We start from the raw sequence: 17324 nt of genomic DNA on the forward strand, positions 1-17324 counted from the left end.
AGGGGAGGGACTGTATCCCCAGAGCGTAGTACAGTACCTGGGACATTGCAGGCACTTAACAAATGCTTACTGTCTGAAGGTGACACTGCTAGCGGAGTTGTGAACTGCTCCAACCATTCTGGAGGACAATCCAGAGCGATGCCCAAAGAGCCAGAAAACTAACAAAAGTCTGTTTATTTCCTCAGCATCCTTCAAGGTACAGTTCAAATCTCACTTCCTTAATACACTCTCTCTCCTTAACAACTCCAACCTAAAGAGATTTTTCCTTCCTCTAAATTCTTCTACCAACCATTGGCTGAATAAACTTACACTTCATCACATCCTGCCTTGTGACAAGTCTCCTGTTACTGTCTCTACCTGATTTCATTGTCACCGTTCTGAAAGTCAATAAGTAAATTTATTCCAAAATAGCTCAATTCATAAACATGAAGAAGAATATTGCCAACATTAAATTACAAAAACTTTGATACTGTATTGGGCATCATCTTGGCATACTGAGACACAGTCATGATGATGTGCAAAAAAAAAAAAAAAGAGAATGTTAAAGAAGATCTAAGAAAAAACCATTTATCTGATCAAAGGACTCCCCCTCATATTTCATTTTTCCCCTATGTGTCTTCTTGCCACCGAAACCAAGAGCTGCTCATTCCACATTTATACTTCTTGGTAGCCTTTGGGAGATAAAAGTTTTGGGTTGTTTCAAGTCCATTTTAAGTACTGCACATATTATAAGTAGAGTTTAAAATGGTCATTAATAGTAACTGGGGAAAAATGCAAAAACTTCTGAAAGTACTTTTAGCAATTCAGAGTGAACCAAAAACTTAGTAAAACCTAAGTTTACTCACCTCCATTTTTCTTCTTATCATTAATTTTTTTCTCCAACCACTTCCTGGTCTCTTCTTTGACATCTCTGGCAAGTTCTAAGACTACTAAAGGCTTGAAAAAAGCCTCAGAAGTATCAAGTGCAGATAAGGTCACTTTCATCTTATGTCAATTTGCTAAAAAAAAAAAAAATGTAAAAAAAGGTTGAAACATGTTGATGCAGAACACATGGATATAGTGGCCCTTTGTAGCCTTGCTTCAACCTCATTTAAACTCATAGTTTTCTCCAATGTTATCGGTGCCGTCTCATGTGGCCAATCTGCTGAACTTTCTCTTCGTCCTCTGCCTCTTGATCTCTCAGTCACATCTAACCCAACTGACTACCCTCAATTGCTGAATGTTCTCTTGGGATTGTCCTTCCCAGCTCTTTCTCAGTCTCTTCTAGCAGCCTCTATCACTTGGATCTCTCTCCTTGGATCTTTTCTCTTCTTTCTCTATACTCATCAATTGCCAGGGGTTTAATTAGTATCTCTAGTCAGATCTCTTTTCCTAGCCTGATCCACAGTCATGCCTACAAAAGGGCACCAAGGGGAGGGGAAGGGAGGAAAAGGTCTTCAAAATAACAGTCAATGAGCTTGACTTCAATTTCTGGAAAAATAATGGAATAAAAAGATGGCTAATGAGCATCAAGCAAAGGAAGTAGAAACCACCCCAAATCCAGCATGGCTCCATCCAGAACAGGTGATGCTAAACTAAGCTTATTTCTACTTTTCACCAGGTCACTAAATTGGTGGATTAAGGGAGTGTTATAGTTTGCTTCGATTTGAACAAGCATTTGACAAAGTATCTCGTGCTGTTGTGGTAAATGGATTCAGCAACAGCTAAAGGGCCAGAATGAAGGTTGGTGGGTCCATACAGACTTGGCAGGAGCTTTCCAGTGCAGTGGCCCAGAGAAATCTACGCTTGTGATTAAGATTCCTTACTACTCATTGTTACTGTTCAGCTGTGTCAGATGCTTGGGTTAGACACCCTAGCTAACTCACCAATGGGCTTGAGGCCCTTCCGACCCCTCACCTGATTTAGCCAGTCTGCTAAGACAGTTTTACGGGGGTTTGGTTGCTGGGCATGGCACAGCTCCTTGCAACCATTGGTGAGAGTTGGATGACAGATGGATGAGCAGCCCCCTCCCACCAGAGGGTCCTGTCCTTGAATACCTTGCACACCCTACTCTCCAGCTAGAATATGCTTGGTGATCTCATCAGCTTTCATAGGTTCAACTATCTCTATTCAGAAGACTTTAGCTCTAATAATTCAACACTAGCCTCTACCCAGCACTCCCATCTCACAACATCAGCCCCCTTTTGGATATCTCCAAGGATTTTCCAAACTCAACATGCTCAAAACGGAACTCAAGATTCTCCCCAAACGTCCTTATCCCGGTCAAGGACAGCACCAACCTTCCCAGTCACCCAAGGAGTGCCAACTTCGATTACTCCAACTCAACCCCCCCCAAGCCAACTCATTTACAGAAGCTGCCATTTCTCCCCTGGCACCCCTCCTCCAGAGCCCCTCTTTTCCCTTAAGTCCTCATCCCCACATGCCTACACTATTTCCCCAGCTTTCTCCTTGGTCTCCTTGTACCCCACCGCATCCCTCTTTCTATAAAGCCGAGGTCTGAGCTGCTCCCCGTGACTTCCAAGATAAAATGTAAATGCCCCTATCTGGCATGCAAAGCTCCCAGAACCTGGCACTTTCCTTCCTTTCTAGTCCATGAAGTTCCCACTCCCTCTCCCACTTCTCTGTTTCTCAAACCTGGAACTCCCAGGATTTAGCTCAAGATTCATCTCAAATCTCACCTGCTCCAGGAGGCCTGCCCATGCCTGCAGCTACTAAGGCCTGGGCCTCTCCCACACCCTCCACCTTTAGGGGATCTGTAATCAACCTAGTTATTTAAACGTGGTCTCCCCCCATGGCTGGAACCTCCCTGAGGGCAGAGCTCTGGCTTTCACTCTCCTCGGTAACTCCAGAGATTAGCACAGTTTAGGGTCAGAGTTAAGTGTTCAATGAATACTTGTGGACTGAGACACAGAATAGGAATGTCCACATCTTCATCTTCTAGGTGACCCAGGATGGTCCGTCCTTTCAGCCGCGACTGACTCTTCATGATCCTTTGGGATTTCCTTGGCAAACATACTTGCAGCAGTTTGCCTCTTGCTTCTCCAGTTCATTTTACAGACGAGGAAACTGAGACAAACAGGTTAAATGACTTGCCTAAGGTCACACAGCTAGTGTCTGAGACTGGATTTGAACTCAGGAAGGGTCATCCTGACTGCAGGCCTGGTGCTGTGTACTGTGGCACCCCTAGCTGCCTAGGAATGTACTAGTGCTTACTAAATGCTTGTTGACTGACATTCCCCACTTAGAAAGGAGAGCTAAGAAAAGCAGTCACAGGTGGCCTAAGACTCTGAGGTCAAAGAGGGTGCTGTGGTTGCTCAGCACCAAGTGGGAGGCCCTGGATAGGACATAGTTCTGGGCTCCCAAAGTCCCACCTCTACCTCTAATGAGTCAAGAGCTCCTGGGCCAGTTCCTTCACCACCTAAGCCTCAGTGTCCCGCCTGTAAACGAATGGATGGATCATGTGGCTGACAGCTTCCTGAGCTCCTGCCTGGCGGTCAAAAATTCCTGAGGCTGGTGCATTCTGCGGATTTGCTGCAGAGGCTCCAAGTTGGCAGAGGCCCCCTCCCCTCTCAATAGTGGGTGACCCATCAGCACCTGCCCCCACCTCCTGAGGAAGAACAATAGTCCTCCAAATCCTCAACCCTAGAAAAGGTGCAAACTCCAAGTAACCAAAGATAAACAGCATATGCTCACCGACCGCGGGGCAGTGGGGGGTAGGGGGGCAGTGCCTATCCCTCGGCCATCCCAAATCCCTAGTTGTTTTGGAGGCTACCAAGGAATACATTCCAAAACATTCTCTATAATGCATAAAGTCCCATGCTAGGCACTAAAGAAGCTACTAAGATAAAGAGATACATAAAACTTAGAGCCTGCCCTCAGTAGGTTTCCACTCTAGCAGGAATGATAAACTATATAAAAAGATAAAATGTGCCTCAGGTGACCTGGGGGGCTAGGCTAGGGGAGGGGGAGAGGAGGACAGGACAGCTTTGTGACTAATTCTTGTGGCTCACATTAAGATGCGCCATCTCAGGCTAGGCATTTTCACTGGCTGTTCGCTCTGGGGTTCACTGGCCTTCTTTCCATTTAGCTAAAATCCCATCTTTGGCACGAAGCCTTTCCAAGTCCTGCTTTACCTTGGGGCCCTCCCTCTGAAACATTTCCAATTTGTGCCAACTCTGTCTTGTTTGGGCACGTCTCCTGTTAGATTGTGAAAATCTTGAGGCCAGGGACCGTTTTTTTGTGCTCAGCACAGCTCCTGGCACACAGTAGGCACTTAATCAATGCTAGCTGCCTTGTCAAGATCCCAACAAGGAGTCTTCAGGGCCCACCCTCAGGGGAAGTAATGGTGACTAATAACTGAGATGGAGCAGTGATCAGAGCCCTCCTGGAGGCCATGGGCAGAGCATCTGTGCTGGATGATTCTTGAATATGACTGTCAACAGAATTCAGGCAATAGTAGTGAAGCTAGGCTCCCTCCCCCCACCCCCCCACCCCATGCCTCCCTCCATCATAGGCAGAGGGCACTTCTCCTGGGCTGTGGTGCTGGGAAACGGTTAACAACTGGCTCTCTGGGGAAAACATACCCAGGATCGACTTTTACATTTAATCTGCAATATTAACATTATTAACATTAAACTTCCTCGAGTCTAGACTATCAACAGAACCATTAACTCAAGCCATATTTGTAGTGTTTGCTCATTTCCAAGGTGTGAAACTTCTTACTCAAAACTGATGGGGACTCTGGTCTAAGTCCCTGCCCTTCTCAAATACTGTCTGAGCTCTCTCCTCCTGGGATGAAGCCCCGTTCCTCACTGCACCCAGAAAGGCCTGGCCAGTCTGCTCCCCTCCCACAACTTCCTGCGGCTCTCAGTCATCTCTGAACTCACAGACCCTGCTACTTCCCTCACCTTCATCTCCAGACATCAGGGTCTTCTTTCTTCTGCTTAGTTCTATGAAAAGGATTCTTGAAACTGGATCTTTCCACCCAAAGCCCCGTGAGTGCAAACCTGTCTCTTGCCTTTTGGTGGTGAGAGGTTTCTCCCCTGAAGTTTAGTTCCACATGGAATGTCCTGGAGACTCCCATGGCCCACGAGAACTGGGACTCTTTCTCCCCAACACCTGCCCCACCCCCTCCAACCTCCCCTATTTCTGCCAAAGGCACCACGCTGCTTCCAGTTTCCTTTCCAGCTTCCAGCATTATCTTGGGACCCTTTACTCCCCTTCAATTGGCAATCCCTGCCTTCCCACAAGCTCCCACCTTAACTGAAGTCCTTATCACATCTCCCCTGCACCTCTGCCACAGCTGGACCTCTCAGCCTCCCAGGGCTCCCCAGCTATTTTCCTTTAACAGCAAGTCTGACCACTCAATGCCCATACTCAGCATATTAACTCTTCTGCTTCCCTTCCCAGGCTGCTGGGCCCCATCTCTTTTTCCAGTCCCAATGGATGCTCCTGCCCATGCTATACTCTAAGGTCAGGCACATCCAGGCTTTTTCCTTGTTTCTCACCCATGACCCTCCATCTCTCATCTCCACACCTTGCCTAAGACCCATCCACATGCCTCATGATATTTCTTGGGCTCACAAATCTTACCATTCCCCAGATCTCAATGCACTGCTTCTTTGAAGTTTTCCTGCCCTCTTCCCTTCACCTGCTTACCCACCCTCCTGACCTCTGCCTTGGAGAATACCTCCCTTAAGCCTAAGTCCAGGCACTGTGTTCTGCACGAAATCTTCCCTGATCCTCCCAACTGTAAATGCCTTCCTCCCAAAATACCTTTATATAATAACTGTTTTCACTGATTTAACTTAGGCTTTATAGAACTCTAGTATGGCCTTGTCATCTCCCTAATTAGAGCAGAAGCTCCTCAAAAGCAACGGTGATTTCATTCTTTGCTCACATCTCCCCAGGGGTAGGACAGTGCCTAGCGCATGGTAGGTGCTTAATAAAGATTTGATGGACAATGTTTACTTGCCTTCACCCCTCTTCCTGGTGGCTGCTCTCAGTATGGAAATGAGCAAATAGCACAAATCTGGGCTTGGCTCAGTGTTCTGTTGCCTCTCTGAACTTGAGGAAGTGATGGAGAAAATTTTAATGAAGATTAAACTTAAAAGTGTACCCTACAAGGTCCCCTCCATACCACCCCACCCCCAGACAGTTGTTAAACGTTTACCATCCCAGGCTGGGGAGAAAGTGTCTCTGTTTTTCCTAGGACAGAGAACTGAAGAAGAAGATTCCAGGATGTTGCTCAAATGAAGCCATGCCCCACATGACGGAGGTAACATGCCCACTGGCCTTGGCCCTCATCAGCCCAAATCTAGAGCTCAGTGTTGGGGACCCCATCTTGGAAGGGACATTGACCTGCCAGAGTACGGCAGACAAGGGCTCCGGTGGGGCAGAGGGACTCAATATCAGGCCAAAAGAGCATCAGCTGAAGGAACCAGGAATGTCTAAGCTGGAGATGAAAAGATAAGACCATTTCCTTCTCCTTGGCCCAAAGGGCAGAACTATTAACAATTCCTGGAAGTTACAGAGAGGCCAATTCAGTGGGGTGGGTTTGAGGTTTGGGGGGATATTTTAAGAAGCGTTTTGCCAAATGTTTAATTTCACTGTTTTAATATTATGAAACAAAAGCATACAACCTTTACAGATGCACAATTTACTACTTGAAAGCAGAAGAATACATTTCTATTTCTAGCAGACTGCATCACTCCGCAGCAGAGGCACAGACTATTTGTTTCACTACAGCTGTTTTATAATTCTATGTAAAGTTTCATCTTCTAATTCAGGACAGCTTCTATGCATCCTCCCTTTTAAAGAAATTAACATCGAAATTAGTTTCCCCTCTTAAGATGCTTGAGTGAATGGTTAGGCTATTCAAGCCAAGAGATGTTCAGTGTATTACTTAATTACTACATAGGAGCAACAGTCATTCAGTTTTCTTTTTAATTAACAAAAAACTCTGGAAAGAAGATGGGCAAAGAATATACAGCCTCAACAGGCCTTGTTGCTGTTCAAATATATTCCACTTCTTAGTTATAAAGGAAGATAAATCATTTCACAAAAAAAGAGCAAAACATTCAGGAGATTGACCAGTACTTAACCAAATTTACATGAGAGAAAAAAATCAACTTGTGAACCAAACTTACAATAGACTAGTTTAACAAAGAACAACAGATGTGTAAAACAGGAACTGTACATTTTCCTCTCTCTCTAAAAGTCAAAGGTAAACAATAATAAATACAGAAGAATAAGATCCTCCTGAGCGTCCAGGGGCCAGTTTCACCCATGCAGCTTTGCTGGAGGCAAATTTCAGCTTTAGTTTGGTCAAAGATCTGGAATGTCAGAGCTGGAAGCACGGAGATAACTGAGTCCAAATCCTGCATGTCCTTGGTTGATCAATTATAATCAAATTTCATGACATGTAAATGAAACTAAATTTTATCTTTATAAATAATGTGTGCTCATCATTGCCTTCAATTTTAATGTCCTTTTTGTGTAAAGGGCAATTACTCCCAAGTCAAATTCAGATCTCCAAAGGCCACGCCTGGTGGGAAAGCTGAACCTCAGGACAATGCATGGCCACACTATGCCACTACGGCTTTGGGGGGCTCATCCCTGTTCCTTCTCTTGACATCCCAGTTGTACACTCGGGCCATGTTGACTTCTGTGGTGGTGAACTGATCACGCAGAAAGTCTAGGTCTTCCTCCAGGGACTCCAGGTTACCAGCGGCCATCGAGTGGTTCTTCTCCAGCAGCACCTGGGCTTCGTCAATGTCATACTCGAGCATCACGTTGGCACCCAACCACAGACACACTTTGTCCGTAGGAGGCACGGAAGCTTTGCAGTAAAGGTTGTCGGCCAGCAGGAATCTGGTCTCCAGGGGCTTTGGGGATTCTTTTTTCTTCTGCATGTATTTTAAAATGTGTAATGTCTGTCGGATTTCAGGAATCTGATTTTTTAGCCTCCTTTTCTTCTGGGCAAGGTTAAGTTCCATAAACTTATACTTCTGATACTGCTCATCCAATTTCTTGAGTACGATATCCACAGACTCATTTCCAGGCTGTTTCATAAAGGCATCGACATCTTCCACAAACACTGCTTCAGGGATGCCCAGGTGACTCCGGTGCCCATTTCCCGCAGCTGAATCGTCAGAGGTCTCAAGTTCCCTCGCAGCCGCCATCTTAGAGGGAAGTCAATCCAAATTCAGTGTTGATGTCAGGTAAAACACACTAACAATTAGAACTGTCTAAAGTGGAATGGACTGCCTTAGTAAACAGGGAATTCCCTCCTTATATGGTGCTCTCCCCCTCCTCAGATTTCCCTAGAACACCGGAGATCTCCTTTGTTCTATCTCCACAGCAGTATGGTATAATGCAGAGCAACAGACTTGAAGTCAGAAGAGACAGGATTTAAATTCTGTATGAGGAGCAAGCTAGCTTGTATGGCCAAGTAAGTCACGTACTCACTCTGCCTCTATTTCTTCTTCTGTAAAATGGGGATAATAAAAACTACAGTACCAACTCCACAGGGCTTTTATGAGGATCCAAAAAAATTTATATAGGCAAAGCGCCTTGCAAATTTTAAGGTGGGACATATAGAGCCATTTTCTGCATTCATGTCATTCTCCCTCTTTTCCCTCTACCCCTAATAAAAGGCAAGCTCCTTGAGGACAAAGGTTTTCCTATTTTAACTCTGTCTCACCAAAACACGGTAGTACTTTGAACACAGGACAGATTTTAAGTCATAGCGTTAAAGCTGGAAGGGACAGTAGAAGCCACTAAGTCAACCCCTCCCCCATTTCACAGATGAGGCAACTGAGGCAGACAAAGGTTAAGTGATCTGCCCAAAGTCATATAGCTTGTAACTGTCTGACGTAGGATTTAGACCCAGGTCTTTGTGATTCCAACCTACCACACCCTGCTGCCCCTTAATTAATATTTCTTTGTTGCAGGTAGGGGTAAAGTCTCAATTAAATGCTCCAATATCTATTGCTAGAGAGAAAAAAAAGGAACCTAGTATAGTGATATCTATTTAATGCTACTCAGGAAAACAGAGGTCTTCCTCAGGAAACTATTTGCAATGATATATTTCAGGGTTGGTTCTTTTTAAAGAAAAAATAACATTTTATACATAAAGCCAAGGGCCATTAGGATAACTTCACTTTGCATACTACCTCTTCTCATAGGCCTTCATGCCCTGCTATACAAAGTCATACTTCCTTTCATCTGACCTAACACCACCTCCTTACAGCCCAAAGGGCTGGACATGGGTCCCATTCTGGACTTGTGTGAACAGGCCTAGGTTCCTCTTCTCCATACTGTGCCCCATCTCATACTTCTTTTCAGTCTGGGGAGATTATCATTTTCTAGAACAAAAGGAGGGTGTCACACTTCTTGTGTATTTGCTCCAAGTTCCTAGCACACACAAGAGACAGACATTCAATAGAGATCTGGTGAATTAACTGAAGAAATGGCTGAATGATGAGCCCCGCCCTCTTGGCCGGTCCTTAAAAATTCACTGCTATTCCTTGGGCCTCCTCATAGATTTACAATTCTTACTCCATTAGGCCTTTCCTCATCTCTTTGACCAGCTCTCTATTTACAACATACTCACTACGACAAATTCCCTACGGCTCCATCCTGGGCCCTTTTGTCTATCTCTCTCCATCTGTCTGTCTCCCTCCCAGTCTTGGTCTCTTGGTGACATCACCAGCTCCCACAGGTCTCGTGACTATCTCCATGCAGATGAGTGGCTACATTGAGTCCTAGTCTGACTCCAGAACTCCACTGCTTCATCATGAATCAGCTACTGGACATTTCGACCTGGACGCCCCATTGTGTCTCAAACAGAATTCCTTAGCTTTCCCTGCAAATGCTCCCCATTTCTGACCTTCCCTATCACTGTCGGAAATTCCACCGTCCTCTCAGTCATTCCTCACCACAGTTCTTGACCTTTCTGCCTTCACAATGTACCTTACAAAGATCTCCTTCTCTCTACTCGGACAACAGCCCTTGTCACCTGAACTTCTTATAGCAATAACCCTCCATTAGATCTCCCTGTCTCGGGTGTCTCCCAAACCACCCTCTCTACTCAGCTACCAATAAGATTTTTCTAAAGCACAGATCTGACCATGTAACTACCCTGCTCAGTGGCCTCTAGTGTCTCCCTATTACCTTCAAATAGAAATTCTTCTGTTTAGCCTCTAAAGCTTGTCATCATCTGGCTCCTTCTTACACCTCCTTCCCCAGGAGGATCCCACAAGACTGGCCTATGTGCAACTTCTGGAACATAATGCTTCATCTCCTGTCTTCAGGCCTAGAAGTAGTTAGATGGGACCACAGTGCCCATTCTAACTGTGACCCTGGGCAAGTCATGAAGCCTGTCTGCCTCAGTTTCCCCATTTCTGTGCGATCTCCCATACTTGGAATACTTTGCCCCTCCTGTCCATTCCTTGGCTTGAGCATCCTACCTTCTGCAGGCCTTTCTGGGTCTCCCCAGCTACAAATGTCATCCCTTTTCTGATTACTTTCACATAGTCTGTACACGTCGAGTATGCACTTAGATAAGACACATTTGCCTCCCCTATTAGGAGGGGGGGCTTCTTGAGGGCAATGGCTGCTTCTCCCTTTAATTTTATCCCTAGAATGTAGCTCAGCCCCTGGAACATAGTGAGCACTTGATAAATGCTTGTGAACTGACTGACCTAATGATGTAGCCAGGAGTAGGGGAGCCTGCAGCCTCCAGGGTGTATATGGCCTTCTAATTTCTTGGGTAAGGCCCTCTGATCGAGTCCAAGTTTTACAAAACAAATCCTTTTATGAAGGGAATTTGTTCAGTAAAGTTTGGATTTAGTCAAAGGGCTGCACTTGAGGACCTAGAGGACCACATGTAGCCTCGAGGCCTCAGGTTCCCCACCCTGATTTTCTATAAGTAGGCCACTGTCATTAGAGTTGGCTAGGGAGCGCCACAGTGGACAGAGCTGCTAGACCCGCAGTCAGGAAGACCTGAGTTCAAATTCTGACTCGGACCCTTACAGTTGTGTGACCTTGGGCAAGTCATTTGAGCCCTATCTGCCTCTCTCTGTCTTAGTCTCCTCAACTGTAAAATTACTATGAGGACCAAATGAGACAACAATTATAAAAGCACTTGGCACTGCACCTGGCACATCGTCAGCACGATACAAATGCTTACTCTGCGCTCCATCACCTGCTGTATGGCTATATGGCTGTGGGCAGGTCCCTTGACCTCTGTTAGCCTTGGGTTCCCTCATCTATACAACGCAGGCAGGCCTAGGTCAATCGGCAGAATCCCTTCCAACTCTAGGACCCAAAGGCCTTGTAGGGAGTGGTGACTGACCTCTACAGAGAAGGGCAACGGAGCCAAAAACTCATGAGTGGGATAAACCTGAGCACTGACTAAGAACCAGGGCCCCACCCTGGGAGGCTGTGGGGGTCTGGTCAAAGTTTCTTGAACTTCTCTGGGCCTCTGAGTCTCCATCTCTAAAATGCCAAAATGAAGACGAGGCAGCATGAACTCTGTCCCCCGGACTGGAGGTGAGGGGACCCAAGCTGACCCACCACTGGACAAAGGCCCTTCCTTATAAAATGAGGGTGTTAGATTTGATTGCTCCGCACCAGAGTCGCTGCCATTTACAGCTCTTCTGTGTGCCTGTCCCTGGGCATGCTGTGTCCCCCTATTAGGCTGCAGGCTCCCTGAGAGCAGGGAATCTCTTTTACCTGTTTAGCACAGTGCCTGGCACACAGTAGGCACTTAATAAATACTGGCTGAACTAAATGTGTATATATGCACATATTATATATGATATTCCACATACTATAAACTCTACGTCACTTCTAAACACACACCCATTACCTCTTCTGAGCCTCACGACAGCCCTTGGAGGTAGCTAAGACAAGCACCATCGCGTCTGGGTATCTATCTGCTGAACAGGAGGCTTAGATGGAATCCCAGTCATACTGTTCAAGGCTCGGAATCGCTCCTCGGCCCCCGCCTATCAGCTAAGAAGCCCAGAGGAGGGTCAAGCAGCCACGTTTCCTGAGGTCGGAAGCCCGGTGACCAAATAAGCCAGGGGGACAAAGGACAGAGAAGAAACGAGCCCTGTTAAACCTGACCTGGAAAACGCCAGCAAACCAGCCGGGACTCCTCGGGAATCCTTCACCCACAGGCCTGGCCAGGGCCGGGTCAGACTTCCAAGCCTGACGGTCCCCTGGACAAAGGCCCTCCCCCCTGACAAGCGCACACACCCGGTCATCCTCCCCAGCTCCCCGTCATCACAATTCCACCCCACGGGCCTTCAGACAGCCCTGCGAGGCCACTCCATCCCGCCAGAACCGGGCCCTCCGGACCTCACTCTCTGCGTCACTCCAGTGGATAACACTGAGGTAGCATCCTGAAGCTTTGGAGAGTCCCCCAGTATCCGAGCTCACGGGGACCTCACAGAAATCCCCCCGGGGGGGCGGACTGAGGGTGACCACCCTGCGGGGGGGGGGCGCACTTCCCGCCGTGTCTAAGGGGTTCGTGGGCGAGGCACACTCCGTACTGGGTAGTCTGGGAAGGGACGCGCGTGCCGGCGGAGGCACACGCGCACGGTGGGAGACAAAGTCCAGACCCCACCGCACCTGTCCCTGGAGGAGCCCAGGGAGCTCTCCAGGCCACGCCCTGCCCTTCACCCCACGACCCGCACCACCGGAGCACGGACTCGGGCTCCACACCGGGAAAGTGTCGGCGGCGTGGGGCCGGCCTCCGCAGCCGAGCTGCCCCCGGCAGGGGGCCCACCCTCCCGGGGCCGCGGGGAGGGGAAGCCCTGCCCCCGGGCCCGCTCCGCCTTTAGAGGCGGCCTGGGCTGGAGGCTGGAGGCGCCCCAGGGGGCCAGGGAGGGGCCGGCCGCTCGGGTCTCCTAGCCCCGAGGCCAAGGCGCTCCCGGCCTCTGCCCCAGGCCCATCCTCTTCCAGCCCAGCCTACGTCATCCCCTGCCATCCCAGCCCATCCTACACCATCCCGTCTCCTCCATCCCACCCCACCACTTGCCATGCCCTCCGTCTCACCCTCTCTTCTCCCACCTCATCCCCGCCGGCTTTACAGCACCCACCTACCCCAGGCTCTAGCAGCCTCACAGCAAGGGGGCCAGGGGCGGGGTCTGGAGGCTCGGCCTCCTGTGCGCATGCTCCGATGGGGGCGCTCTGTGAGGAGCGGGGAGGGACGGGAAGGAGAACGGGAGCCGGAGGAGGGGCCTGGAGGCACCACCTCCTCTGCGCAGGCTCGGAAAGGAGGGGCCCCCGGGAGAGGTGGGAGGGCGAGGGGGCGGGGCCGCCTCTGTCGCCGGCCGCTCCCGGGGCGGGGCTGGCCCTATTCCCACAAACGGGGGTCTCCGGGACGAAGGGACGGTGGGAGTCCGGGGCGATCCGAGCCTCCCTTCTTCCCCGCCTGGGCTCGCTCGCTCACCTGCCGCCTCTTCGCTCCACGTCCGCGGGGACTGGTCAGGGGAGACGGGCGCGGCAGCAGCGGTCCGAACCAGGAGGGGCCGTGAAGGGCCGGCGCGTGGGGCGGAGCGGGGCGGAGCCGGGAGAGAGCGAGCCGGGTGGGGCGCGGCCCCGCCCACTGCGGGACGTAACGCGCCTGCGTGCTGACGTCACCACGCTTCCCGATGGCCGCGCCTCGCAGGCCCAGTGGGCGTGGCCGCGTTCTTGCTCCCTCTCGCGAACAGGCCGGACCCTATTGGAAAACCTCCTGTTGGGCACAGCAAACGTTGGTGAAGCGCCTACTGTGTGCTCCGGACACCGAGCCGAGTCCTGCCCACGTGGAGAAGGCCGAGAAGGGGGAGGGGGTGGCGAGGCCTGGCGGGACCCCGCCATCTTGTACTCAGGCCCCCGGGGATGAGGCGCGGGGCGCCTGACCCGAGGCTGGCAGAGGGAGAGCTGAGGAGCTGGACCCCGGGGAGCCCCGGGGCGTGGGGTTGCCCTCCGGAGTACCTGGCACGGTGGGAGGAAAGGTGATGGGCTGGGTTTGAACCTTGACGAGACGTCGGCGCTGGCCGGGAGATCCGAAGTAGGAGCCCCATCTACTCAGCCATCGATCACAAGCCCCCCTTTACCCTGCGGATCCTTGCCCCGATAAAACCAGAAATCACCACGTGACACTGTGGCAAGAGAAGGCACCTTGACTTAGGAGGGCAGAGGGAAGCGAGCAGAAGAGCTCCAGCACCCTGGACAGCGGCCGCCTCCCGGAGCCAGTCCGTGCCCAGCGCACAGCCTGTCCTGTCTCTGATGAGGCTTAGGGTGCTGGGTCCTGCTCACATGAGCTTGACTCAAGCCTTCCTAAAGCCAAGGAAAACCAAGCTTGTTAAGATTCCCCTTACTGGGCTGACTTAAGGAGCCTAAGCTTTTGTGACATACAAGCGGGCCAGATGGAGTCCCAGCTAGCCAAAGTCTGGTCTGGATTGAATCTGAGCGCCTTCGGAGGCGAGATGGAACTTTAAATACAGAAAAGACCATAGGAGGAATCTGGGGTGATGGGAGGAGGGGTTTAGGGAACGTCTTGAGAAGTCCAAAGGAGGGGATAACAGCTGGAGACAATCTGGAGATATCAGACTTTGGAGGGCTTAGGTGGGACAATGGGGCGGTATAGGAATGACCGGTACCCTGCAGGTAAATACTGATGGACTCGAGGGAGGATCTTGATGGGAGTAGCCAGCAGCCTGGGAAATGGGGTTTTGATGGGATCAAGGGTGGGGAGTGCAACTTGAACACAGTGATAATGAAGAGCCTACAGCCTTCCTGAAACTGTGGGAACCAATGGGAAGATTAGATTTGAGTAAGAAAGACCAGATTAAGTGGGAAGATTCAAGGGGAACTCAAAGAGGCTCCCAGAGTCTGAACCCCATCATCTCCTTTCCCTGTAGAAGAGGTGTCCCTCACATTTGACCCTACACGGACCTGGTAACCAGGTTAGCGTCTTCCAGCAGCCCTAGATCACCTTCTTCTTACTCAGCAGGAGCATGTGGTTCAATGCCACCTCCCTCTCAGTCGGATGCCTTAGGATTAGCAACACAGAAGCCTGTGGTACCCAAAGACCCTTCTGCTGAAGGACTGTAGAAGCTTGCCTGTTTCCTTTGGGAATTGAGGGGAAATGCAGAGGGATGTGGTGGGGGACAGGAATGTACCCCTACCTGTAACTCTGAAGTGAGCCCAGCTTCCTATGCTCTTCTCATCCTGTTGTCCCTTGCCCTGACATTTCTCCCCTCACCTAGAAATTCCACAACTCCTCTCTCACTGGAGACCTCCATACATTCTTCTCCAAGAACATTACGGACACCCTCATCCAGCTCCCTCCCCAGAAAAATTGCCATGTGCAAGTGGCAGGGGACAAGCTGAAGGTGATCTAGAAGCATTGACCAATGGCCAGATGAAATAAGGTTGGAACAGATATGTCCTCCAAGACACCTTCTGTATCTTAGGATCCCCGTAAAATAGCAGCTGTTGAAGCTTCAGCACTATAGGCTCTTCTTCAGTTTTTACATGCCTTCTTTTTTTACTCCTCCTATTATTTGAACTTCAACCATCTTCCCCCAGTGTCACATCTGCATAGCTTCATTATGGACGATGTGGTTGACAGGACTGGACCTCTAAGACCTTGTAGCTATTCGTGATCTTATGCTCCCATGATCCTTTTCTCCTTTGGGGGTATTTATGCCATTCTCCTTAGGCCTGGTGCGGCACTTTGATCTGCCTGCTGGGCTCCTCATAGAGTCATGAAACTGCTGTTCTCAAGTATGCTTAGTTTGGCCTTAGCTCCCAGTACATACGCTTAGCTCCCATACATACATACAGAATGCTTCTGGGACACTGGTGGAAAAGCCTCACAAATTTTGAGACTCCTCTGGACAATGGGGTGAAGGAGACCAAGACAAAATCTGCCATTCTCAGCCACAAGTGAATTGTCTTAGGGGCTCAGATCAGCCTTATTTGGAGGCAGCTTGTTGCTGCACTGGGTAGAACTCTGGGCCTAGAGGCAAGACAGACCTGAGTTCAAATCCAGTCCTAGATACTCCTAGCTATATCAACCTGGGTAAGTCACTTAAATTGTGTTTGCCTCAGTTTCCCCTACTCTAAAATGGGGATAACAGCACTTCCCTTCCAGGGTTGTTGTGACAAGCGAGATCATATTTGCAAATTAGCAAACCTAGCACAGTGCCTGGCACATAGTAGGCATTGTAATAAAGGCTAGCTATTATCACTGTTGTTATCTTTCCTCCCTGCTGCCCAGACAGAAATTCCAGTATTCAGGTTCCCAATCAATGACCCCTAGGGTGTGGTCAAGGTTCCTCAACCAATGCCAATAGACTTCCTCTGCATCATTAGTCCCTTTAATCCAATGACTTTCAATGGCTTTTTTCACTTGGTCCAAATTCTATGGTTACTTGACTAAGTAGAGCTGTCTAGGCTATGTTCACACATAGTTCACACCCCTGATAGACTGAAAGACACCCACAATGATCAGGCTCCATCTAGTTCCTTATTTAATCATTATAACTCTGTGACACAGGTGCTACTACTGTCCTTCTTGTCCAAATGAGGAAACTGAAGCTAGAAGAGGTTAAGTGACTTGCCCAGGGTCACATAGCTAGTAAATATGTGAAGGATGGTGGATTCCAGATCTACCTGACTCCAAACCCAGTTCTCCAATAAAACATTTTTTAAAAAACACACAAATTAGATGCATTTAAAAATGTATACGCTATGATGCCAGAGGCCAGATTTTGCTTTTCCTGATCTGAAATCATAGAATCACAGGCTCTCAGAGTGGAAGTAACACAGAGATCATCTAAGCTGACCCCTTAACTCTACAGAAGAGAAAACTGAGGGATACTTGAAGAAAATGTGCCTTCCCAAGTCTGAATTAATTAGTGCTCCCAAATTGGCCAACTCCACTTCAAATTATTCATTTACAAGTACAATCACCCAAATTATGTGGCAAAATTCAGTTATTATAACTACAATTTAGAGTAGATGTGTAATTTTGGCAGGCAAAAGCAAGAGTACAAATTCTGAAAATAAAACTTAAATGTTAAGAATGTCTAGACATTGGTGCCCAAATAATTGAAAAATCTCAAATGTTACTTGTTGAAATTACATGGATGAAACTGATTATCTAGAGACATGATATTACAACTAGGAAAGAATTTAAAAATCTAGACATCTTTACAATGTGCTACTAAAATTAACATAAACTCATATTCATTCTATAAATTAATATAAAATTTATAAAAGTAGAAAAATAGAATTTTGTGAACCCCAGGTATCTA

At 48.6% G+C, this 17324-nt stretch overlaps 1 protein-coding gene and 1 pseudogene across 6 annotated transcripts in view; both read right to left on the reverse strand.

The window, feature by feature from the left end:
* The window catches only part of ANO10 (anoctamin 10), a 219101-nt gene extending 205536 nt beyond the window's left edge, over positions 1–13565 (reverse strand). For 4 of the 6 annotated variants that reach the window (XM_072651086.1, XM_072651085.1, XM_072651084.1 and 1 more), the window contains exons 1-2: positions 13466–13565; positions 846–998 (exon numbers count right to left, since the gene is read on the reverse strand). In XM_072651086.1, the coding sequence (XP_072507187.1) occupies positions 846–984 (139 nt within the window). In that variant the 5' untranslated portion in view covers positions 985–998; positions 13466–13565. Of the gene's footprint in view, positions 1–845; positions 999–11875; positions 12059–13112; positions 13205–13465 lie in introns of those variants that run through there. The other 2 variants (XM_072651083.1, XM_072651082.1) reach the window with 2 other exon arrangements.
* Positions 6599–13551, reverse strand: LOC140532530 (prefoldin subunit 3 pseudogene; annotated as a pseudogene).
* Positions 13566–17324: the final 3759 nt, after the last annotated feature.

This window comes from Notamacropus eugenii, chromosome 3, assembly GCF_028372415.1.
Source record: "Notamacropus eugenii isolate mMacEug1 chromosome 3, mMacEug1.pri_v2, whole genome shotgun sequence".
NCBI lineage: Eukaryota > Metazoa > Chordata > Mammalia > Diprotodontia > Macropodidae > Notamacropus > Notamacropus eugenii.